At 41.4% G+C, this 26,138-nt stretch overlaps 1 protein-coding gene across 1 annotated transcript in view; it reads right to left on the minus strand.

The window, feature by feature from the left end:
• The window catches only part of PSTPIP2 (proline-serine-threonine phosphatase interacting protein 2), a 101,769-nt gene that overhangs the window by 13,222 nt on the left and 62,409 nt on the right, over nt 1-26,138 (minus strand). The window contains exons 3-9 of the mRNA XM_011949335.1: nt 22,945-22,979; nt 18,159-18,265; nt 12,773-12,835; nt 6,122-6,220; nt 5,484-5,529; nt 4,456-4,535; nt 313-411 (exon numbers count right to left, since the gene is read on the minus strand). Of these exons, the coding sequence (XP_011804725.1) occupies nt 313-411; nt 4,456-4,535; nt 5,484-5,529; nt 6,122-6,220; nt 12,773-12,835; nt 18,159-18,265; nt 22,945-22,979 (529 nt within the window). The remainder of the gene's footprint in view (nt 1-312; nt 412-4,455; nt 4,536-5,483; nt 5,530-6,121; nt 6,221-12,772; nt 12,836-18,158; nt 18,266-22,944; nt 22,980-26,138) is intronic.

Raw genomic sequence — 26,138 nt, forward strand, 5'->3', positions numbered from 1 at the left:
CCATGTTGGCCAGGCTGGTCTCAAACTCCTGACTTCGGGTGATCCACCCGCCTCAGCCTCCCAAAGTTCTGGGATCACAGGTGTGAACCACTGCTCCCAGCCACGAATCTCTTAATGAGAAAATCATGGTGGCAAAAGAGCCAGGAGTCAGGTTACATGTTATCTAGATCCTTCTATCAACTCACTGTATGGCCTTAGGCAAGTCACCTTACCTCACCAGGGGTGAAGTGAACCAATCAGTATCTATAGTTCCTTTTACTCTAATGTATCCAACATGCACAGGACAATCCTCAGTGGATGCCTCTGACTTACTTCATCACTGGTGACACATTGTTGTGACAGCTGATTCACATGTAACCACAATGCATTCCGGAAGAAGTTTATTCGTTCACATTCTTGAGCCTCAAATGCCTACAGAAAAATAGCTACATGTACATAAATATGCAAGGAAAAGGGCCGTCCATTTTGGCTGGCTGTGACTTAAGAAACAGTGTCAATCTTTAGTTATCTGTAAACTTATTGTACAATTTAGAATACTTCCCACCACTGAGGATGCTCATAAACTCATACCACAAAGAATGCAAACAAATCCTAATATAGTAACACAAACAAGCTTGGAAATAGTTCTGAGGATAAAAAGTAATGATGATCCCAGATACCAATGTTCTAACTGAGTTCCTACTGACATTTCCAAATATCTAACATCATCTCCACCTGAGCAGCCTGCCAGAGCCTCAGATTCAACATGCTGCCCCTCCCACCCTGGAATGAATGAGTTTAACTGGCAAGATGGTCATAACTGTTGATGTTGGTTGATGAGTACATGGGAGGCCATGTACTTGTCTTCTACCTTTGTGTATGTTTAATTGTTTTTCCTTAATAAAAGGGTTAAAATAAAAGTCTGCCTGAGATAGTTTTTTGGATATAAACAAATATCACCTTTAGAAAAATCAAGCTATTCTACGAAGCAGATGGCATTCTATTCAACAGTGGATGTAATATATCAGTGTATTTTTAAAATATTGAATACCATAGCTATTTTTAACATGAATGAACTTTATATACCATAGCTTTTATATACCACAGCCCCTTTGCCACTCTATGAGGAGAAAAGGATGGGGACAGGCATGGCTATAAGTGGTTCTCATACTTGGATTCACATCAGAATCACTTGCAAGGTTTACTAGCATAGAGATTGCTGGGCTCTACCTCCATAGTTTCTGATTCAGTTTCATATCTCATACTATAGGTTTTATTCAAAACCATAAAATTTTGAATGCCTTTTAAAATTTGCTACATTTTAAAACTTATTATAAAATAAAACAAAACTTCAAACATATACAAGAGTAGAGAGGTATAGATAGTATGATGAATCCCTACGTACTCATCACCAGCTTAAACATTTATCAACTCACAACCAGTTCTGTTTTATCTATATCTCTACCAATTACCCTACTGCCTGGAGTATTTTGAAACAAATGCATTATTTCACCTCTAAATATTTTTATGTCTATATAACATAGTATAATAATTTATTAATATTACATTAGCTTTGTTATGGGATATTTCACATAGAATCAGATAGCAGTATCATAAATACCTACATACCAACTACCCAGCTTTGTCAAAAACTTCAGCCATATTTGTTTCAGATTCTGTAAAAGCCCCTGTGTGATTTACCCAGTTTCTATCGCCTTCCTCCTTCCCCAGATAGCCATTATCCTGAATTGTATCATTCTTACGCAGGTGTTTTGTTTTGTTTTGTTTTGTTTTGTTTTGTTTTGTTTTATGGGGAAGGGGTTGTTTTGTTGTTTGGTTTTGGGGGGTTTTATTTTGTTTTGTTTTGAGATAGGGTCTTACTTTGTCACCCAGGCTGGAGAGCAGTGGTGCGCTCACGGCTCACTGCACCTTCAAACTCGCAGGCTCAAGCAATTCTCCCGCCTCAGGGTCCCAAGTAGCCTCTGCCACCATGCCTGACTAATTTTTATATTTCTTTGTAGAGACAAAATTTCACTGTGTTGCCCAGGCTGGTCTTGAACTCCTGGGCTCAAACAATCCACCCGTGTCATCCTCTGAAAGTGCTGGGATTACAGGCGTGAGCCACTGTGCCTGGCCTTTATGCAAGTTTTTACATTATATATGTATCCATAAAATGTATATGATACTGCTTTACATGTTTTTAAACCTTATTTAAAAATGGCCTCATTCTAGGTTTTTCCTTAAGAGTGTGGAGTTACTAAAGTAAAGCAGAAAACAGTGTTTTAGGAGAAGCATGATGACCCACAGTATCAGATGGCAGAGAGAGGTCAAATAAGATTAGAAACTGCAAAGGCCCACTGGCCCTCATGCCAAGGGATTGCTGGTGCCCTTCAAGACAGCAGCTGCAAGGAAGCAAATCCCAGATGCTGTAGGCTGGGACAGACAGGACAACAAGGACTTGGAGACAGCTCCTTCAAAAAGCGTGGCTGTGAAGAAGGGTGGGGGTAGTAGGGGTCGTAGATAGAAAGCAAGAACTACTGGGTTTTTTTTTTTTTATTTTGGGGGTTTTTTTGAGATGGAGTCTAACTCTGTTGCCCAGGCTAGAGTGTAGTGGCATGATCTCAGCTCGCTGCAACCTCCACCTCCCGGGCTCGAGTGATTTTCCGACCTCAGCCTCCCAAGTAGCTGGGATTACAGGTGCTTGCCACCACACCCAGTTAATTTTTGTATTTTCAGCAGAGACTGGTTTCACTATGTTGGCCAGGCTGGTCTTGAACTCTTGACCTCAGGTTATCTGCCTGCCTTGGCCTCTCAAAGTGCTGGGATTATAGGCATGAGCCACCATGCCTGGCCGAACTGGTGGGTCTTAAAGCTAGGAAAGAGCTGAGTCTGTGTGCAAGATAACAGAAGTTGACAAGTTCTCTATGTCCAAGAAGGTGGGGAAAGGCAAGATGGATGAAAAAAGATCTTGAACGAGGAAGGAATAGCCCCTTTTCCATGCTAAGAAGAAAAAAGGAGTGGGGCAGGCATGTCTGCCAACGATTCTCGTACTTGAATTCACATCAGAATCACTTGGAAGGCTTATTAGCACAGAGATTGCTGGGCTCTACCCCCAGAGTTTCTGATTCTGTAGGTCTGAGGTGGGTCTGAGAACCTGCATTTCTAACAAGTTCCCAGGTGATGCTGATGCTACTGGTCCTAGGACCTCACTTTGAGAACCACTGGAAGAAAATGTGTAGGCAAGGTGACAGAAAATTAAGGAAGCTTCCAAGTTACGTTTTTTATTTTCTCTTGGAAATTGTGAGGTCATTTGCAGCAAAAGAAGGGGAGCAGTGATGAAACTGAAGGTATGAGGAGAGTAAAAAAAAGAAAAAAAAACCCTCCAGCCTTGCATGGTGCCTCACGCCTGTAACCCTGACAACTCAGGAGGCCAAGGTGGAAGGATTGCTTGAGACTCAGGAGCTCAAGACCAGCCTGGGCAACACAGCAAGACCCTGTCTCTTTAAAAATAAAACAAACAATAAATAATTAACAAGGCATGGTGGTGCATGCCTGTAGTCCCACCTACTTCACTTGAGCTCAGGAGTTTGAGACTGCAGTGAGCTCTGATCATGCCACTGCACTCCAGCCTGGGTGACAGAGTGGGACCCCGACTCAAAACAAACAAAAAGCAAACAAACCAACCTCCAAAGCCTGCTCACTTGCTGTCGGCATTCCCTTTAGAGCGTATTGAGTACAGGCCAGGCTCTCCAAAGGTAATTACGTAATCGACCATTAACTGATGCAGCTATTCTATGCCTGTGCTAACCCAACATGAGACCAAAGCTTCGAATAGTTGGACAGCATGGTCAGGATGGAAACGAAGCAGACAAGGTTTGGGGAAAACTATTCCAGTTCCTTCCATTCTTCACTTAAATTTCTGATTTCTTTTATTGTTTGTTTGTTTTTTTGGAGAGGAGTCTTGTTCTGTTGCCCAGGCTGGAGTGCAATGGCGCGATCTTGGCTCACTGCAACCTCCGCCTCCCAAGTTCAAGTTATTCTCGTGCCTCAGCCTCTAGAGTAGCTGGGATTACAGGCATGTGCCACCACACCTGGCTAATTTTTGTATTTTTAGTAGAGATGGGGTTTCACTGTGTTGACCAGGTGGTCTTGAACTCCTGACCTCAGGTGATCCACCTGCCTCAGCCTCCCAAAGTGCTGGGATTACAGGCATGGGCCACTGTAACCTACCAAATGTCTGATTTCTAATTTGCCCTCAAGCTCTGTAACTCTATGAGAATCGGGGCAGATCATTTCTACAAAAGTAGACTCTCCAGGTTCTGGGCAGAAGACCCGGTCCCTGCCCCCCCCATCTCCACCTCCCCGCTCCCCCACTCCATTCCTCGCCCAGTTTCCCCCACCCTGTCCTGAGCAGCTTCCTGTTACACCCCCCGCATCCCCACCCCGCAGTCCTGAGCAGCTTCCCATTACGGGTACCTCACAGGCCTTGATGTGCTCACTCTGCCACTCTTCTCGGACCTTATCCAGGGTGCTGACGTGCAGCATGTATGCTTTGTCTGCAACAGAAGGGAGAGACCTGGGTCAGAAACTAGACAGGAAGATGGCTCGCAGATACCCCCACAGGCTCATCTCAGATGGCAAAAGAAACTCATCCGAGTTGTGCTCAGCTCACAAGGCCCCCAGGACTCTGAGCACTGGGAGTTATTGCATCTCTCACCCTCATCATATTTGGTGAAGCAGGTGAAGCAGAGTGTCACTGTCTTTTTACACATTGGACCAAACATTGAGAAAGAATGTTCTAAGGAAGGAGAAGTGAAAGCTGATAAGAAACCTCAGCCAAGTTTTCTTTGTCTAATTCCACCTCAATACTTCCCATCACTTTTCATTTTCAGAATTGTCTGATGAAGGGAGCAGAGAAGAGAACTACCTTGAGCCCTAAAGGGGCACCAAGTTACTTTAGTTTCGAATGTAAAGATTAAGATCTTACATGACCACAGTTACGAGGGATATTTCCGGCAAGATATTCTGGGAATTAGGAGCTTTTGCAAACGCCTGGTTTGGGTCTTATATTTCAGTGATAACAAGGCCTTGCAGCTTGGCTGTTTCACAGCAGATAAGGGCTACCAATACATCAGAGGAAGCACCTTATTGCAAAGCTGCTACCACATGACTGCACCATCACCACTTACTCCCATGTAAGGCAGCAAGATCTAAGCAGACAGCGGCCAGAAACGGCTGCCTCATAGCCTCCTCCCACCTTCCGGGATTCTAATACACCCTCCCTTCCTCTCTCCTCTTCTTTCCTCTCCTCCCTTCTTTCCTCCCTCCCTTCCTTACTCTCTCCCTTCCTTCCTCCCTTTTTCCCTTCTGATATCTCACTAATCCTGCTGAATATCCTTATATTCTCTCTTTAAGGTATATAAAACTCCCTTTCTCAGGGACACATTTAGGATAACATAGACCCCACCAGCAACCCTCCCCCATTCGTAGGAACTGCCCCTCACCGGAGTCCTCTACTGCAGTCTTTGAAGTTGCCAGTTTCACAAAAAGCTGTGAAAACAAACAGAAAAAAAACATAGCAAGCATTGGGAATGCTGGACAAGGCTTCCATAGGCAAAACAGATTGAAAAGCAGTATCTATGAAGAGACCAGGTCTAGTGCAAGTCCTATGTACATTTCCCTCGTGAGCAAGTAATTCAACGTGCCCTGCAATCTTACCAGTCTTGAAAAATATCCATAAAGCATCTTACCCAGTGTCTTTCTAAAGACACACCCAGTCCTCTCGTTGCAGAAATCTTGTATCTAGATTTTACAAAATTAAATTTGTAGTCCACCCAAGCAAAAGGCAACCTCACTACAAAGAATGCATAAGCTGAGTATTTAAGAAAAATGAAAACAACTGGGAAATCCCTCCAACCTCTTATCACCCCAACTCCCTCCCTCATAACCGTGCTTCTATCACTCTTCCCCCAACCCCCAAAAATGTGGCAGTGGTTTTTCAGGTTCAGAAGACCCCAATACGTGAAGGAAGATATTGCCAGGAGTTTAGGGTACAGGTTCATTTCTTATGAATATTCATAACTGGCTTTAGCCTGATATTGGTCAATCTCGGATTTTTTGGGTTGTCAGCCCTCCCGGGTACCTTTTCTTGTTGCTTCGGGTTCACCAGGTTGGCACTCCGGCTGACGGCCTGTTCTGCCTCATCTTTGTCCCGGCATTTCTGCTCATAGTTCTTCTTCGCCTTTGTCATTATGAACAAAGAGAAGCAAAACAAATGAACAGAGTGTAACCCTGAAATGCAGCCCCCTTGGCCCAGGAAGTCCAGCATGGACAGGGCCCTCTGATTGTCTCTAAGCCATGGGCTCCCAGAGGGCAGATGCTTTCTTTTCTAAGTCTTTGAAAGCCCACTCTCTCTCTCTAGCCCTTTTTCAAATTATGTAATAGCGGCAACCTGATCAAGGAAGTAATAACTCCTATTTGGCAACATAAAGTACATGAGCTTTCAAAATGGACTGAAATGAGGTCGGGCGCAGTGGCTCATGTCTGTAATCCCAGCACTTTGGGAGGCTGAGGCGGGTGGATCACAAGGTCAGGAGATCAAGACCATCCTGGCTAACACGGTGAAACCCTGTCTCTACTAAAAATACAAAAAAAATTAGCCGGGCTTGGTGGCGGGCGCCTGTAGTCCCAGCTACTCAGGAGGCTGAGGCAGGAGAATGGCGTGAATCCGGGAGGCGGAGCTTACAGTGATCAGAGATCACACCACTGCACTCCAGCCTGGGCAACACAGTGAGACTCTGTCTCAAAAAAAAAAAAAAAAGGACTGAAATGAAAGATGGAATTTGAAATAGACAAAATTAAGGCCAGGCACCACGGCTCACGCGTATAATCCCAACACTTTGACAGGCTTAAGTGGGTGGATTGCTTGAGCACAGAAGTTCAAGACAAACCTGGGAAAAGTGGGTGAAACCCCATCTCTACAAAAAACACAAAACTTAGCTAGGCATGGTGGCACACACCTGGGGTCCCAGCTACTTGGGAGGCTGAGCTGGGAGGGTCGCTTGTGCCTAGGAGTTCAAGGCTGCAGTGAGCTATGATCATGCCACTGCACTTCAACCTGGGCAAAAGGGTGAGACTCTATCTCAAAATAACAATAACAACAACAACAATTAAAATATTTACATAACTCTAAAACGTGTGGTCTAAAATTTATAAAACATTCGTAATCCTCAGAATGCATATACAATCCCTTGGTTATTTGGTACCAACTCACTCTAATTCTAATGAAGCCTCTATATTCACCACAGCATGTGAACAGCGGGCAGGGTACCAATGCCATCATTTATTTTGCTTAAAGATAGTCATTTTCCTTATTTATTTAGACAGAGTCTAGCTTTGTCACACAAGCGGGAGTGCAGTGGTGCGATCTCAGCTCACTATAGCCTCTGACTCCCAGGTTCAAGTGATTCTCCTGCCTCAGTCTCCCTAGTAGCTGGGACTACAGTCTCCCTAGTAGCTGGGACTACAGGCAAGCACTCTAAATTTTGTGTTTTTAGTAGAGACAGGATTTCACTATCTTGGCCAGGCTGGTCTTGAACTCCTGACCTCAGGTGATCCACCCGCCTCGGCTCCCAAAGTGCTGGATTACAGGCGTGAGCCACTGCGCCCAGCCAGTGTTCCTTTTTTATTTAAAGAATTCTGTTTTATGTAGTTTAAACGTAGGCCATGGTCTATCATGTGCTACCATTACCACCGGTATTATGGAAACAGTTCACAAACTATATTCATTAGTGAATCATAAAAATAATTTTCTGTTTCAACTATGAAAGCAAAGACTTTTTTAAACACCAAAGCTGCTTTATCTTAATTCCAGGAAGTAGGAAGAAAACCAACAAAACTGTGAATCAAACATTAGCTAATAAATAAAAATGATGAGAAAGAATGGTTGACTAAGATAAAGAAAGAAAATAAGGCACATATACACAATGGAACACTATTCCACTATAAAAAGAATGAAATCCTGTCATCAGTGGCAACATGGATAAGCCTGAAGGACATTATGTTAAGTGAAATAAACCCTTTGATATACTGATTTCCTTTCCTTTGGATAAATACCTGATAGTGGGACTGCTAGATCATATAGTAATTCTATTTGTAGTTTTTTCGAGAAATCTCCATACTGTTCTCCATAGTAGCTGTATTAGTTTACATTCCCACCAACAGTGTGTAAGAGTTCCTTTTTCTCTAAATCCTTGTCAGCATTTGTTATTTTTTGTCTTTTTGATAACAGCCATCCTAACAGGAGTGAGATGGTACCTCATTGTGGTTCTGAGTTATAGTTCTCTGATGATTAGTGAAGTTGAGCATTACAAAATATATTTGCTTGCCATTTGTATGTCTTCTTTTGAGAAATGTCTACTCAGATCCATTGCCCATTTTTTAATCCAATTGTTTGTTTTTTTCTTTGCTGCTGAGTTGTTTGAGTTCTTTGTGTATATTCTGGATATTAGTCTCTTGTCAGATGAATAATTTGCATATTTTCTCCCATTGTAACCACTGTAAGTGTTCAATTCAGTGGTATTAGATACATTTATAAAGTTATGTAACCATCACCACCATCCATCTTCAAAATTCTCTTTATCTTATAAAACTGAAATTCTATGCCCATTAAACAATAACATCTCCGCCGGGCGCGGTGGCTCAAGCCTGTAATCCCAGCACTTTGGGAGGCCGAGACGGGCGGATCACGAGGTCAGGAGATCGAGACCATCCTGGCTAACACGGTGAAACCCCATCTCTACTAAAAAAATACAAAAAATTAGCCGGGCGAGGTGGCGGTCGCCTGTAGTCCCAGCTACTCGGGAGGCTGAGGCAGGAGAATGGCGTGAACCCCGGAGGCAGAGTTTGCAGTGAGCTGAGATCCGGCCACAGCACTCCAGCCTGGGCGGCAGAGCGAGACTCCGTCTCAAAAAAAAAAAAAAAACAATAACATCTCAACTTCTTCTTTCCCCAGTCCTTAGCAGCCCTTTCCCCATTCTATTTTCTGTCTCCCTTTCATTATTTTTTTAATTTAAAAACATTTTTGTGGGTACATAGCAGGTTTATATACTTATGGGGTATATGAAATGTTTTGATACAGGCCTGCAATGTGAAATAAGCACATCATGGAGAATGGGGCATCTATCCCCTCAAGCATTTATCCTTTTAGTTACAAACAATCCAATTACATTCTTTAAGTTATTTAAAAATATGCAATTAAGTGATTATTGACTATAATCACCATATCATGCTATCATCCCCTTCATTTTAGAAGATATTTTCACTGGATATAGGGTTATGTCTTAACAGTTCTTTTCTTTCAGCATATGCGATATGTTGGGCCACTTCTTCATGGTCTCCATGGTTTCTAATAGGAAATCTGCTGTCATTGGTTTTCCCTTTTAGTTAAGGTGTCATTTCTCTCTCATTTAGTTTTCAGAAGTTCAACTATATGTCTTGGTATGGATTTCTTTGGGTTTTTCTTGTTTACAGTTTAATCAGCCTCTTGGATATGTAGGTTTATGTCTTTTGCTAAATTTAGAAATTTTTCAGCCATTATTTCTTCAAATAATGACTTAAAGCTGGGCTTTTTCAGCCCACCTTCCTTCTCCTCGCCTTCTCGTATCACAGACACATTAGTGTTAGATCTTTTCTTACAGTGCAAAAAGTCCCTGAGGCTCTGTTAATTTTTTTCAGCTTATTTTCTCTCTGTTGTTCATGTCTGGTAATTTCTATTATTCTGTCTTCCAGTTAACCAATTCTTTCTTCTGTTTCTTCCATTCTCTTCTTAAGCCCATATAATGGGTTTTCTAAAATTTTGATTATTTTGTTTTTCAGTTCTAAAATTTCCATTTGATTCTTCTTTATATCTTCCATTTCTTTGCTGAGCTTTTCTATTTCTTTGCCAGCCCTTTCTTTGTTTCTTTCATTTGTTTCAAGTGTGAATCAGGTGTAGTGGCACATGCCTATAATTCCAGCTACTCAGGAGGCTGAGGTGGGAGAATCATTTGGGTCCAGAAATTCAAGGCCAGCCTGGGTAACATTGTGAGACTCCCCATCTCAAAAAAAGTGCCTTTGTAATTGCTTGCTGAATATTTTTATAATGAATGCTGTAAAATCTTTGTCGCATAATTCCAACATCTCTGTTATCTAGATCTTGGCATCATCTATTGATGGTCTTTTTTTTCAGCAGTTTCGTATCTTTCTGGTTTGAAGAGTGATATTTGATTGATTTGGGGGTATTTTTGGTATTACGTTACAAGACTGTGGATTTTATTTAAGGCTTCTATTTTAGCTAGCTTCCTCTGGACACCACTCCAGCAGGGGAAGGTGAGGCATCATCTCATTACTGCCACGTGAGTGTGAAAGTCCAGGTTTCCCCTCCTTGGTCTCCACTGACACCACAGAGTGTGTGTGACCTAGTTACTGCTGGAAAGTGGTTAAAGTTCTCACTCTCCATTAGACCTCCTTGGACAACATCCCAGCAGGGAGAGGGTGTATGTCATTATTTCCTGGTGCAGGTGGAATCAGGGTTCCCCACGTGGTTCCCACTGATACTGTGTAGAGAAGGCTCTGTTACCTCCTGGTGGGAGTGAAAGTCCTGGTTCCCTATTTGTTCTCTGATGCCACCTTGGCTGAGGAGTTGGGTGCTCTCTACAGCCTGGTGTGGTGGAAATTTAGACTCTCCACTTGGCCTTTGCTGATGTGTGGAGGTGGGGCCCCAGTTTTTTTTATGTGGTGTTTGGCTACAGTACAATGGTTATTTTCTAAAGTTTCTGTCCTGCTAGGCTGCCCCTTTTCTGGTCTTTTGGCTGGAGAGAACAGGCTTTTCTTGGAGCTTTTTTTAAAAATTATTATTATTATTATTATTATTTTGGTGTATGATCATTGGCATTTCTGGGATGCCTGCTTCTTTGGCACTCAGCCTGCGACAAATGAGGCAAAAAGAAAGCCCAGGGAACTCCTTGTCAGGTTGCTCTTTGAGTCCAAGGTCACTAGCCAGTGTGCCTTCTTCTCCCCACCTTTCAGAGTTGTTTTTGTTTTGTTTTGTTTTGTTTTTTTGAAACAGAGTTTCACTCTTGTTGCCCAGGCTGGAGTGTGCAATGGTGTGATCTCGGCTCACCGCAACCTCTGCCTCCTGGGTTCAAGCAATTCTCCTGCCTCAACCTCCCAAGTAGCTGGGATTACAGGCACACACCACCACACCTGGCTAATTTTTTTTTTTTTTTGTATTTTTAGTAGAGTCGGGGTTTTGCCATGCTGGCCAGGCTGGTCTTGAACTCCTGACCTCAGGTGATCCACCTACCTCGGCCTCCCAAAGTGCTAGGATTACAGGCGTGAGCCACTGTACCTAACCAGAAAGTTATATTTGGATAAGCCTTTCTCTTTAATTATAGAAAAGCTTGCCCCAGATTGCTTAAAATATAAAGGTCTGGGAAAAATCATCTATCAACCAACACTATTTCTGTATTATACTGATATCATTCCCTATTTATCAATTATTTTTGAGGGATTTCTGCATCAAAGAGAAAAAGAATGCAGCAGAACAGATTGCATATGTTATCAACCTGGTAACACTTCCCTGTTATGTCCTACTCATAGAGTATCATGATGATACTTCTGTATAAAGATGGAGTCATACATGTTCTAATAACAGAGTTTGTTGTATCCAGAGTCAACAGATTCATAAAAGCTAGAGAGAGATTTCTAGCAACTTGTCTAATCTCTATCTTACCAAGCAATTTATAAACAAATTACTTCAAGGAAAGGTTTTTATAATCTTCAGATATCTTAAAACAGAAAGGGATCACTCAATAAAATAGTAAGCAATCAAGATTCAAAATAGTAACAGGGTAAATTGCAAATTCAACAAGATAAAGGGTATTGTACACTATATATGTTTTTATATATTTGCCTAAAATATTTTAACTGACTTGCTATATTTTCTCGGGTTACCAGAAAGATAACCCCGTTGCATTTCCACTATCAGTGTCACTTTCAATCTTTCCAAGGCCTTAAAAAAACAAAAACCTTATACACTGTTGGTGGGAGTATAAATTAGTTCAACCATTATGGAAAGCAGTATGGAGATTCCTCAAAGAACTAAAAGCAGAACTACCATTTGACCCAGCAATCCCATTACTGGGTATATACCCAGAGGAATATAAAGCATTCTACCCTAAAGACACACGCACGTGAATGTTCACTGCAGCAAGATTCATAATAGCAAAGGCACAGAATCAACCTAAATGCCCATCAATGACAGATTGGATAAAGAGTATGTGGTACATACACACCATGTAATACTATGCAACCATAAAAAAGAATGAAATCGTGTCTTTTGAGGAAACATGGATAGAACCGGGTGCTATTGTCCTTAGCAAACTAATGCAGGAACAGAAAACCAAATACCACATGTTCTCACTTATAAGTGGGAGCTAAATGATAAGAACTTTGAATATAAAGAAGGAAATAACAGACACTGGCGTCTACTTGAGAGGGAGAGTGAGAGGAAGAAGAGGAGCAAAAAAGATAACTACTGGGTACTGAGCTTAACCTCTGGGTAATGTAATAACATGTACAACAACAACAAAAAAGAAAACCCAAAGCATTTCAGGTTGTTTTCCCTAAAACACCACACTAATCAATAATAACATTTTTGAAACGTTATTTGAGTAGGAATATGTTCATACACAGCACAGGATTTCAGAAAATGTCACCATTATCCCAAAAAAGACAATAAAATGTGACTCACATCCATGGTTTTCTTGAATTGTAAGCTCTTTTGTTTATGGACGGCATCCATTATAAGCTCTGTCTGTAAAGAGATCATAAGCACTATTAATAAAAACAGAAATCATTAATAAAAACAGAAATCATTATCAACAGCAGTTTATCTTGAGGGTTAAGTGTTCAAAATGATTACCCACATCTCACAATCTTCAGAAAAGAGAGACCAAACATTTTGCCCAAGGTCTTATTCCCAGCTAATAACGGGGCCCATCTTTGAACTTGTACAGGCAAACACCAAAGCCTGAACCCTCAGACACCGTGGAGAGTCACTGATCAACTCAGAGCAGTCTCTTTGGTAAAATCTGGAATCAAGGAACTTTGGTTTCAAAAAGGAATTTTAAAACTTCTCTTAAAGTGTCATTTATATTTTAAAGGAGGTCTCTATTCTTTAAGTATACATCAGCACAGTTAAATTCGGTACTTGTATCACTTCTGCAGCCCATCAGTGACACATCCATGACCATCAGGGCGCCCGGTCAGTATGAAGGAAAAAAGAGTTTGTAAGATAACGAAAAGAAACTGTTCTGTTACTCTTTTATTTTATTTTTTTATTTCTTATTTTATTTTATTTTATTTTTAAGACAGAGTCTCGCTCTGTCGCCCAGGCTGGAGTATAGTGGCATGATTTCATCTGACTGCAACCTCTGCCTCCTGGGTTCAAGCAATTCTCCTGCCTCAGCCTCCAGAGTAGCTCAGATTACAGGCCTGCACCACCACACCTGGCTAATTTTTGTACTTTTAGTAGAGATGGGATTTCACCATGTTGGCCAGGCTGGTCTCGAATTCCTGACCTCGGGTGATCCACCTGGCTTGTCCTCCCAAAGTGCTGGGATTACAGGCGTGAGCCATCGCGCCCAGCCCTGCTACTTTTTATATCCCATCCAAGTGAGGTAAATGCCTCGCTGGGAGTAAATCCTTTATTGTGGCTGTGCTGTTAATACTAGTTATCGAAAATAATGGTGTTAATAATAAAGATGTACCTCCCAGACATAATTGTAGTAGCTTCCATTTATCAAGCACTTACATGCTAAGCAGTTTTCATGCATCACAGCTATGTGAGTACTATCACTCCCATTTTCCTGATGGTACTGAAGTTAATTAACATACCCCAAAGTAACACAGTCAGCAAGTAACAGAATTGAAATTTGAACCCAGGAGCCCTGACCCCAGTGCCCTTGTTTCTCACTGTTACTCTAGACTATCATTATCCTTATGATAGCTCTATAAAACCAAGCTGTAAGCAACGAAAAGATGCAATAATTCAAAATGAGCAATGACACTAACACTGTGCCAAATAATATTCAAAATACAATTCAAATGTAGTTCATTCCAGACACACAAAACTTAAGTTTTTGTCTGCTACTATAACACACAAACATTGTTCGAAGAATTTTGAAGATACCTGAATGGAATATTGGGAATGGTCTCACTTCAAATATGAGCTTTGTGGAGTACATGAAATTCCCTTGGAGGAGCTTCAAATGAGCCCTCAGAGAATCCAGCAGTCATCTTCCAGCCCACGTGAAAGTCAGCTGCCAGGTGCTGGCCATTCGCCTGCTAATGGCGAAGACAGCAGAGACATAGAGAATAGACAAGGTTCCAAGAGGAGCCCAGCATGAAAAGTCACATGGCAGATCCCTGCCACTGCAGTCAGGAACCTGCCGTCCACATGCATGACTGTGTCCCTCTGCCAGGAGGAGAAGCTGGGTTTATTTATTTAATAATGTTTACCGATTTTCTCAGGCTACACAGAGCAGATCAGTTAGTAACGCTGGTCTGTTCCAAGGTCTTTTCTAGTCTGAATACACATATGGCCACTCTTACAGTTGGGAGCTGCTACTATATTATATTTTGTGGCCCCAGCTAGGCCACCTTACCTGTAAGTTCTCCATAACCCCGGCTTCAAACACCTCTCAGGTGGCTGCAACATTCCACCACCAGCCAAGCCTGTTCACCTCCTATCACTCCTCTCTCTTCCTTCATGGATTCCTGGCCTTTGAAACTTGGCAGGAATCTAGAAAGCATCCCTCCACCTCCCTAACCTAACAGGCGTGGACCCTGGAGCCCAAGAGGTGAGATGCTTTGCTCAAGGTCACTCGTGAGTTAGTGTCAGAGACATCAGGTCCAGCTCTGTCTGCTACACTACCTGGATTTACGTGTCCTTACGTCCATATTCACTTATAGGGTGACTTATTTGTGGTGACCCCAGTAAGCCAAAGGTGCCCTTTCCGAGCTCCTCAGGGCAGTGTCTCTTCTGAGACTCAGACTTTCTGCTCAGACCAAATCCAATGGAAATATGATTGGGTTTTATTACTGATAACACAAAGGAATGCAAAAACACAACCAACTCTGTCACAGGATGGGGAAAAGCAAGACAGGGGAAAGGATGAAGAGATTTGCAAGTGGCCCTACAACACTGAGAGAAACTATTGGAATAGCTGCTTCATGGCCCATTTTTCTCTCTACTCACACTCAAACTGTATTCTATTTTTCATTTTTTTTTTCTGTTTTTTTGAGACAGAGTGTCACTCTGTTGCCCAGGCTGGAGTGCAGTGGCGTGATCTCTGCCCACCCCCCACCCCAGTTTCAAGCGATTCTCCTGCCTCAGCTTCCCGAGTAGCTGGGATTACAGGCATGAGCCACCACACTTGGCTAATTTTCGTATTTTTAGTAGAGACGGGGTTTTGCCATGTTGGCCAGTCTGGTTTCAAACTTCTGACCTCAAGTGATCCGCCCACCTTGGCAAAGTGCTGGGATTACAGTCATGAGCCACCGTGCCCAGCCTTAAGCTGTATTCTAGAAACTGGAAGCATCGCCTCTGTAACCACAGAGGTTCCTTTCTTTGGAGATGGCTCTCCACACAGGCAGCACAAAACTCTCCCATGACCATCCCAATCTCAACTGAGGTGATAAAACCATGTGGGCACCAGAGGACAGAGTGTCTGATCATGTGTTGTCATTGTCATGCTACAGACAGTTATGGACTGGGGAAGAAACCTCATGACCCTCAAGTGTCAAGACCGCTGAGAATGGCTCCTACCCTGCCAACCCCCTGGGGTGAGTGTCTCACTCCTCTATATAGCCTTTCACCCCAGTGGTTTTAGCATCAATGTCCTTCTTCCAGGAGGCCTTCCCAAGCCTCCAGATGACATTACGTGTTTCCACTGTGTGTTCAGATGGCGCCTTCCTCCTCCCCTGCATCATGTAAGGCACATCACGCTTTACCATGATTCCTGGGTCACATCCATCTGTCTGGCCCTGCTCTCATGCTTAGTGAGAGAAGGATGACCGTGTACGTCTTGGTCACCACCTTCATAAAACATTAGCTGCAAGGGAGCACACCACGAAGTTCTGGCCAGCCCTTCCAGGACCTGCACCTCCTGCGCCCCCATTTACTGAAAGAAACCAACTGATGGCTTTCCTTCAGTGGAAATGGCTTAATTTCCAAGAAGTGAAAGACCAAAGCGTGCATCCGACCAGTGAAAAATGAGAAGTTAGCGTTGGCACATTTTCTCCCAAAGTTTTATGTTTAAAAAAAAAAAAAAAAAACTAGCTAAATACGGAAGTGGTAAAACCCAGAGTTCATTTTGACAGAAGTAATTACAATTTTATTAATAAAATTTGGACTTCTCAAAGAAAGCTAGCTTTGAAGGCATTTTCCCACTGTAGAGAGCACACAGAATAAAGGGAACTTAGAGGGTGGCAGGGGACTGAGCACAGGTGACTTATACAATTGTTTAACACAGTTCAGAGCAGAGTTCAGGTCTAGCTTAAAATAATTTGGTCTGTGTAGCTTATTAGGATGAGGAAGTTTCAAAAACCTTGCAAAATTAACAAAACTCTCCCTGAAAGGACTAGGGCTACCAAGGGCACTGAAAACATGCAAGGAAATGATTCTCCTCTCCTCTGAGGGGAAATCAAGTGTGCATAGACTCTGGTTGTCTAAGGCATTTTTGATTCCGAAAAATTGTAATTCCCCTAGAGGGGTGAGCAGTCCTGGCTATGTCAGCCAAAAGGGTCTGACCATCCAATGGGTTTAATATACATGCTATTTCTGCTCTGAAAAAGGCTTCAGAGCCTTTTTTTCAGAGGCACTCCTCAAACCTGATACATCAAGCTTGAGAGAATATGTCAAAGCACCTGACAGGGTGTTCCCATGTTCATTTCTACCCTTCCTTCCTGGTAAAAGGCACAGCACAAGTACAGGTGTGAGATGGAAGAGGCAGTAGTGTGCTAAAGGCAGCTGGTGAAACAGCAATAGGGGTAAGGTAGGCAGGTTCTTAGGATGCTGCCTCCCACAATAGAGGCCAGTGGCCGCCAGGGAAGCTGGACCTAGACTGCAACTTAGAGCCACAGGCAAAGTTGCTGAGACTGAGGTCAGGGTAGAATCAGCCTTAACAGCTGGCTATTTATCGGATATGCTCATTGTAGACAGCAAGCTCAGGCCCAGGATAAGGAAAGGTTTTCAAAGGGACCCCCAGGAAGGGTGAAAGAGGTCACCAAAAGTCACGCATAGCTGTGCCGGGAGACCTGGGTAGACATTTTTGGGTGCCAGATAGAGAAGAGCTTGTCTCCCATTTGAGGCCCAGGTTCCAGTCTTGAAAACCAGACACAGAAAAAAATTCTGTAAGGACCCTACATGGCTGCAGGATCAGCCTGAATATCCAGTCTTTCAGGAGCAAAATAGAAAAGAATAGAGTTGTGGCTGGTCTAGTCTAACTAACACTTTGATATAAACCTGGACTTCTTTTCTTGATCCCAAACATTTGTCATTTTTATTAACTCTTGTTCACCCTTGTCTTCTTCCATGTAGTTGGTCAGAGTAAATCTCATGAATGAAAAAGAACCTATGTATAGCTGCTTTGAAGACAAAAGGACTTGGAGTTCCCAGGCCTTCAGTTTTCCCATTTGTACAGTAGAATAGTTGGACTACACTATGGTCTTCAGGGGGAGCGGGACTCTTCCACTACTTCTCCCTTCCCCTATTGCCTTGTCCAGGATGAGGAGTGTGGTTTGGGAGCCCTCCAGCTGGGATGTACTAGATTCTATTGAAGTCAGAGGGTTTCCCCTTTCCATTCATAGTCTGAATAGTGGCAGCAGACCTGAAAAGAAGAGGAATGCAAGCTGGACCCCTGAATCCTACATGAACTTTAAAAAAGGACAACTGGCCTGGGGTGTAGAAATGCATATACCCATCTGGATTGAGTCCCCACGTGGGGACTCCAATAAGTAGTCTCAGGTCATGATTGTATGATGGTAGGAGCTGAGCTGAGGAGTATAACAAACAAACAAGCCAGTAGTTTTCTACAGGAGGAAAGGAAACACCTTAACACATATGCAAATCCAACCTTTTTCCGTTGTAGTTTTTGCTTTTCCCTGAATTCTTCCATCTTCCTGGCCTCTTCTCTTAAACTCTGTGCAAGCTGAATATGACATTGTGCCACACTGTCTACTTCTGCAAAAAAGAATTTTAAAAAATCAAGGTCTACATATGTCTGAATTAAAATATATAAAATCATACAAAATAAATATGTATATACAAAATACTGGAGTAAGTGGTAAAATCAACATCACTTCATTTGGTCACCAACATTTATTGAACTCTCCATACATCCAGCATTGCCCTGGCCACCAAGGTCAAAGCTAGAAAATCTTTGGCTTTGCCTCCTACCACTAACTGTTACTAACCTAGGGTGCCTGGGACTAGGGAGAAAAGCAGCCAAAATCCCATTTCATGAAGGTTACATCCTAGGAGACATTACCAAAGCCACCACAATTTCAAATTTGATTCTTTATTCTCTGTAGATGACCTCTAAGGTTCCTTCTATCTCTAATGTCTCATGAGCCTGAACATTTATAAGAAAGGTCATATGCCAAAATTTTGGTTACCAATAGTTATCTCTGGGTAGAAAGATTATTTGTGATTTTTCCCCTAATTTTTTAAGATCTTTACAAGGAGCATGGCCTGCCTTTGTAATAGAAATGAACAAATACTTGTTCTAAGAAAACAAATCAAAGCATGGCATTAAAGCTAAAAAGATAAAGCTAGAAAGACTGAAAGATGGTCAGATTGAGATAAGAAAAAAATTTAAACTTGTGGGTATCAAAACAACCTTGAAGAAGGTTAAAAGATATATGACAAACTGGAAACATATTTGCAATTTACATAACAAAGAGCAAATAGTTATATCCAAAGAGCTTCCACAAATCAAAAGAAAAATACATATTCCAGTATTTAAAAACCAGTTAAAGAACATGAAATTCAAAAAAGAGTGGCTAAATGGCCAATAAACATTTGGAAATATACCCAGCCTTAAAATTATTGAAAAAAAAATGCAGAACTTTAAAATGCAAGCCTTTCAATTGGGCAAAATTTTTAAAGCACAAAAATTCTTGATATTGGCAAGCATGGAACGAAACATCATTGTTGGAAAAAAAAAAACAGCACAACCTTTCTGGAGGAAATTTGGCATTTTTTAGAAACAAAATTTTTTAAATGTAAAAGAATGGGGCAGATCTATATGAATTGAAATGAAAAGTTGTCTATGATACATTGTTAAGTAAAAAAGCAAACTATAGAGAGATATGTATAGTATAACAGCATAAAAACTCATTCATGTCTATATATATATGTGCATCTACAATTAAAGGAGAGAGAGTTGGCCGGGCACGGTGGCTCACATCTGTAATCTCAGCACTTTTGGGAGGCCAATGTGGGCAGATCACGAGGTCAAATGATTGAGACCATCCTGGCCAACATGGTGAAACCCTGTCTCTACTAAAAATACAAAAAATCAGCCAGGCATGGTGACGGGCGCCTGTAGTCCCAGGTACTCAGGAGGCTGATGCAGGAGAATGGCGTGAACCTGGAAGGCAGAGGTTGCAGTTAGCTGAGATTGCGCCACTGCACTCCAGCCTGGTGACAGAGCAGGATTCTGTCTCCAAAAAAAAGAAAAAAAAAAAAAGAGAGAGAGAGTTGTAAATGCACAGAGAAAGATCTGGAAAGATATATACCAAACTACTAGCATGATTTTAAAATGATCATTTTCATTTTAAAAACAATATAAAAACATATCTGGCCCTATCCCAGAAATTGTGGATCACTGCCATGGTATAATACTATTTATGTATATGAATAAATACATATATACTATACATATATATGTTTAATTGCATTAAACTGTCTGGAGACAATCACTGAGAAGTGAAAATTCCAGTGCTTACTATCTTCTTTGCAGCTAGTTGTCTCGTTTGAATTTTTAAGATAAATATATATATTATTTTAATAAGAAAATAAAACTTATTTTTTTTTTAGAAAAAGAAAACAAGTAAAGTAAAGGCAAAAAAAATTTTTAGGAGACCCAGCCTATGCTGAGGTTTGACCTTGGGCCACACCATACTTGGCCTTACAGTGCATATAAGAGACCTGAAAAGATATTGTCTCTACCTTGAGAAATGTATTCACTGACAAGTTACAGAGGGAAGAAGACACCTTCTATGAAAAAGTTAAAATGAATATTGAGCTAACATTTACAAACGTCTAGAACTACTCAGTGAGCTACAGAAACACTTTAGGCATGCATTAAACATACTATGCTGTGTTAAAATCCTTAGCTTGGAAGGGCCAGGTATTCTGAAAAACAGAAAGCTGTAGAGGCAGGTTCTGAGTAACAGGCCTGAAGAATATTAGAACTGGATAGGACCCCTTGAAAACCACAGTGCCAGGGTCTCACCCTGGATTGCCCAACTTCTGCTTGTCATCACATTAGAATAATAGGAACTAAATAAAAATCTGTTGGCTGAATTCCAAGTTGCAGTTATAACCAAAGGCCACCAAGTGGAAATGAGAACTGAGAAATTAAGAAAGGATGCTGAGGACACTATGACTTATGTCTTCCATTTCCACTCCAGACTCATACCAATAAATAATAATTTCTCATACCAAGAAAAGCAAAGACGACCAACACAGGAAGAAAATGACTCCTTAGCCTCAAAAAGATGAAGGGAAATAGAACTTCACCCCAACAGAGATGAACTCTGACAATTGTGACATTGGTGTTTCCAAAGACTTTCTATTTCCTTTCTAAATTAGCCTTTACCACTCTCAAGAAGTATGATAAAATTAGAATGCTCCATTCCAAACAAGAAAATAAATTCAAACATGAGGGAACTACCTCCCACTGGGTTCTCCTCTTAAGACGCTGAAGGAGAGGCTGAAGAAGGGATTTTTTTTTTTTTAAACAGTCTCACTCTGTCACCCATGCTGGGGTACAGTGGCAAGATCTCTGCTCACTACAACCTCTGCCTCCCAGGTTCAAGTGATTCTCGTGCCTCAGCCTCTGGAGTAGCTGGGACTACAGGCACATGCCAACATGCCTGGCTAACTTTTGTATTTTTAGTAGAGATGGAGTTTTGCCATGTTGGCCAGGCTAGTCTTGAACTCCTGACCTCAGGTGATCTGCCCGCTTTGGCCTCCCAAAGCGCTAAGATTACATGTGTGAGCCAACGCACTGGGCCAAAAGAGATCTTTTTTAGGACATAGCATCCTGACCCTGGGAAGGAAACAATAAATAAATAAGAATTTTTAAGGAAACAACAGGTTGTAAAACACAGATCTCAATGACTGAGTACAGTGTCTCACACCTGTAATCTCAGCACTTTGGGAGGCCAAGGTGGGACGATCACTTGAGCCCAGGAGTTCAAGACCAGTTTGGGCAACATAATGAGACCCCATCTTTATGAAAAGTAAAAAATTAGCCAGACGTAATGGTGCATGCCTGTGGTCCCAGCTACTCATGAGGCTGAGGCTGGAGGATCGCTTAACCCTGGGAGTGTGAGGCTGCAGTGAGCTGTGACTGTGCAGCACTCCAGCCTGGATGATAGAGTGATGCCCTGACTTTAAAAAAATAAGAATAAACAGATCTCAAACTTCCTTAGGCAATCAGCCTGTAAGATCATGAGTTCAGCGGCAAATATTTTGAATTTAAGGTGCCTTTGAAACACCCAAGAATAAACATTAAGTACGCAACAGGATGTAAGTTCTGGTCCTTAGAGAGTTCGGGACTGAAAATATAGAACTGTACATTCTTTATGAAAAGATGATAGCTGGTGTCAGGGATGAGGATGTTTTTCTAGGCAGACTGAAAAGAGAAGGGCTAGGACCAAGCTCTGAGGACCTGCAATATAGAAAGGAATAGAGAAGTAGCCAGAGAAGCAGGAAAAATCCAAGGGGGTCAGAGGGATGCTGGTTTCCAGAAGAAAGAAATGCACAACAGTGCTGAATGCTGTTGAAGAGTCAAGCTAGAAGAAGCCCAAAATTGTCCCCTAAACTTAGTGACCCAAAGGTTGCTGGTGTCCTTGGAGAGGGCAGTTCCAGGTGAGTGGTGGGGTCACAGGCAGATTAGAGTAAGAGGTGAGGGAATAGTAACAATATTTCCTTCGATGCTTACTGTAGTTAACTTTATTCCGGATACAAATGTCTGGTGATCTGGGAGAAATGGCAAGACACTCATAACACAGTCCCAAAGTCTGAAGCCCTGCAGAGGTGGCTCTGGGAGAAGGAAGCCAGACTAAGCATAAGAACATACCAGGGGTTAGGTTGGTAGACAGTCTGGCTGAGGCAGGTGTGGGTGTGGAGGAGCACTTGGATGACAGTGTCTCCGTCTTAGAACCAAGAAGTATAGACAATTCTCTGAGGCAACCATTCTCCCAGCATGGTCCCTGGACCAGTGGCCTCAGCAACACTTGGGAACACGAGAGACACTCAGACTCCCAGGCCCCACTCCAGACTTCCTGAATTGGAAACCCTGGGGATGGGTCTCAGGAATCTGTGTCAATAACAAGCCCTCCAGGTGATTCTGATGCTAATGCAAGTGTGAGAAGCACGGCTCTGAGTAAGGCAAACACACATCAGGATGTGCAGGTGTGCAGGTTCTCCAGTTCATTTCGAGCCTGCAGCGCTTTGTCTCACCTTAGGAGTTGCTCTAATTTTTTTTCACCCACTATGAAACTGCTGTTCAAATTAGAACACACCTTTGACAACAGACACAGGGTTTGTCAAGGGTAGTGAATATATATTTTTTAAAAAGGGGTTGTCAAGGGCAGTGAATACATATTTTTTTAAAAATCACTTACGCTGTTTGAAGACTTCAAGGGCCCGCTTCAGGGTGCTAAAAAGACAAGTACATATATAATTTCAGTTCTGGAAATTCTCTGCACAATCTTACTATAATGCCTTTGCATGCTTCTCTCTGCCTGTATCTTAACTTAGAACCTACAGACCAATTTTTGCCCATGAGCTAGAGTGACAGCAAAAGACCGAGACTTCTTAAGTCCAGTTTCCTCAATCCCAGGCATAAGAAATTCTTCAACTGTTCACTTGGGGAGAGCAATATGCCAAAACTCTTTGTGTTTCATTGTCTCCAATGATAGTATAGGAGTTATGACCCTTTCTCATAAGAATACCAGTGATTCTTTAAAGTATGACAAGGAGGCTGAGGCAGGAGAATCACTTGAACCCGTGAGGTGGAGGTTGCAGCGAGCCAAGATTGCACCACTGCACTCCAGCCTGGGCAACATAGCAAGACTCCATCTCAAAATAAATAAACAAATAAATAGTACAGCAATTCAAAATATGAATACAAGGCAACAAAGGAAGGGTTCAAACCTAGTCCTGATTGCCTCCTTTTTCATTAATTTACATTCATTTAGTCAATCATCATATACTTATTGACCATAAACCAGGGGCCAGGCATTGTGTCAGATGTTAGTAAATCAATCGTACAAGACAGACCTCATCCCAGACCTCAGAGTCTAATGGAGGAGACAGACATTAAACAAATTGTATCCATTTTTCTATTGCTGCATGACAAACTTAGCAGCATAAAACAATACACATTTATTATCTCACAGTTCTGTGGATTGCCAGTCTGAATATGGCTTAGCTGGATCCTGTGCTTAGAGTATCACAGGCAGCAATCAAGGTATTGGCCAGGCTGCATTCTCATCTGGTGGCTTGATAGGGGAAGAATCTGCTTACTCAAGGTTAATATTTTACTTACCCTCAGCAATAAAATACCTAAGAATGTTTTAACTCTGATTATCCTTCCTAACAAGTTATAAGCTTTTAATGTCCAATATTTTGGCTCCATCTTGTTTTTTAAATCACCCAAGTTGGCATTAATACCATTTATTTATAAACTGTTTAGATTTATCCATATGTGCCATATTCTTTGCTCACTATTCCTTCTTGCACTCCAGACCTTTTGTCCCGGATTCTTTTCCTTCTTCCTAAAGTATATTTTTTAGAAATTCCTTTATTGAAGATCTGCTCATAGTTAACTCTAATTTTTTGTTGGATAACATCTTTATTTTTCCTTCTTTCTTGAAAAATAATTTATCCAAGAAAAATAATTTATCCAAGAAAAATAATTTTTCCAAAAAAATAGTTATTTCCTCTCAGTACTTTAAAGACACAATTCTGCAGTCTCTCGCTTCATCATTGCTGTTGAAAAGATCAGCTGTTGCTCTAATAAATGTTCCTTAGTAGGTAATCATTCTTTCTGAATGCCTTTAGGACTTTTTCATTAACTTGGATCTTACTCAGTTTGACTATTCTTGTGTACTTGTGAATTTCCTTTTAATTTATCATTCTTGGGATTTATTTTGCTTCCTGAATCTGAAGATTTATGGCTCCCATCAATTATAGAAAATTGTTAAGCTCTGTTGCTTTAAAAATTTTTTCTCATTGTTTCTGTTCTCTATTCTGGAACTCTAGTTAGGTTTGCATTGAACTTCTCATCCTATTCTCCACGTCTCTTAATTTTTCTTTACTTTTAACCTCTGATTTTTTTCTGTGATTAATTCCAGATAATTTCTTTTCTTTTTTGAAATGTATTTACTTACTTGACAAATAAAAATTGTATGTGTTTATCATGTACAAAACAATGTTTTGAAATATGTACATTGTAGAATGGTTCAATAGAGCTAAGTTACATATGTATTACCTCACGTACTTAGACTTTTTGTGGTGAGAACACTTAAAATCTACTCTCTTAGTGGTTTTCAAAAATATAATACATTGTTATTATTATAGTCATTGTGTTGTACAATAGATCTCCTGAACCTATTCCTCCTAATTGAAATTTTGTATCCTTTGATCAACATTTCCCCAAACCTTGTCCCCAGTCTCCCCTGATTTTTTCATTTCTAATTTTTGAATTCCCTCTTCAATTATACTTAATGTGTTACTTAATGCATCTCATATACTGAATTTTTATTTTAAGTATTTTCTATTTTCTTTATATAAGTTCTATCTGAATCCCTTTCAAAATTTCTTGGATACCTCTGAAAGTCACCCTACTCATGCTCTTAATTCACTCTTTTGTTTTCTTTAAACATACCATATATACTTGTTTTTTAGATCTGTTAGTTCTAGTATCTACAATCTTTGCATGTCTAATTCTGCTATTTATTGCTTCTGTTGACGCCCAAGACCACTCTAAACTAAATTTTTAGCTTGGGATTCTTCAGACCACTCTGATGAAATTTGGTAATTTGGAGCTCCAAATTACAGATTCTCAGGAGATACAACCTCCTCCATCATTCATAATCAAGGCTTAGAGAGGTATCTTTCCTTGTTATCTTTTTTTTTTCTGCAACAGAGTCTCACTCCGTCACACAGGCACCCAGCCTCTGCCTCCTGGGTTCGAGCAATTCTCCTGCCTCAGCCTCCTAAGTAGCTGGGATTACAGATGCCCACCAGCACGCCCAGGTAATTTTTGTATTTTTAGGAGAGACAGGGTTTTACCATGTTGACCAGGCTGGTATCAAACTTCTGACTTCAAGTGACCTGCCCTCCTCAGCCTCCTGAAGTGCTGGGATTACAGGCATGACTTGGTATCTTTTATTGAGATTTTTTTCTCTAGTTTAGCCTTTCGTTAAGACATTATTTCTCTTCTGGTTTCTAGGCTTTCTCTGGGATTTAGGAGATGAAGAAAAGCTTGAATCCAGAGAGCTAAGTGAGCACTGAAAGACACCTTTGATTCATCTTTGGCCTGGAAGGATTTTCCTTACTTTCTTGACAGCATAGCCATATATTGATCTTAAGTCATTAAAATATATTTTAAACTAGCATTTTAAGTGTTTTACGATGGGAGGGCTTTCCCAATATCTAGTCTACCATGTTGTGGATGTGGAAGACCGTGATTCATTTTTCATACCTTCTCTCAATCTCCCCCATCCGGCCGGGCACGGTGGCTCAAGCCTGTAATCCCAGCACTCTGGGAGGCCGAGACGGGCGGATCACGAGGTCAGGAGATCGAGACCAT

Source organism: Colobus angolensis, unplaced genomic scaffold, assembly GCF_000951035.1.
Source record: "Colobus angolensis palliatus isolate OR3802 unplaced genomic scaffold, Cang.pa_1.0 Scaffold299, whole genome shotgun sequence".
NCBI lineage: Eukaryota > Metazoa > Chordata > Mammalia > Primates > Cercopithecidae > Colobus > Colobus angolensis.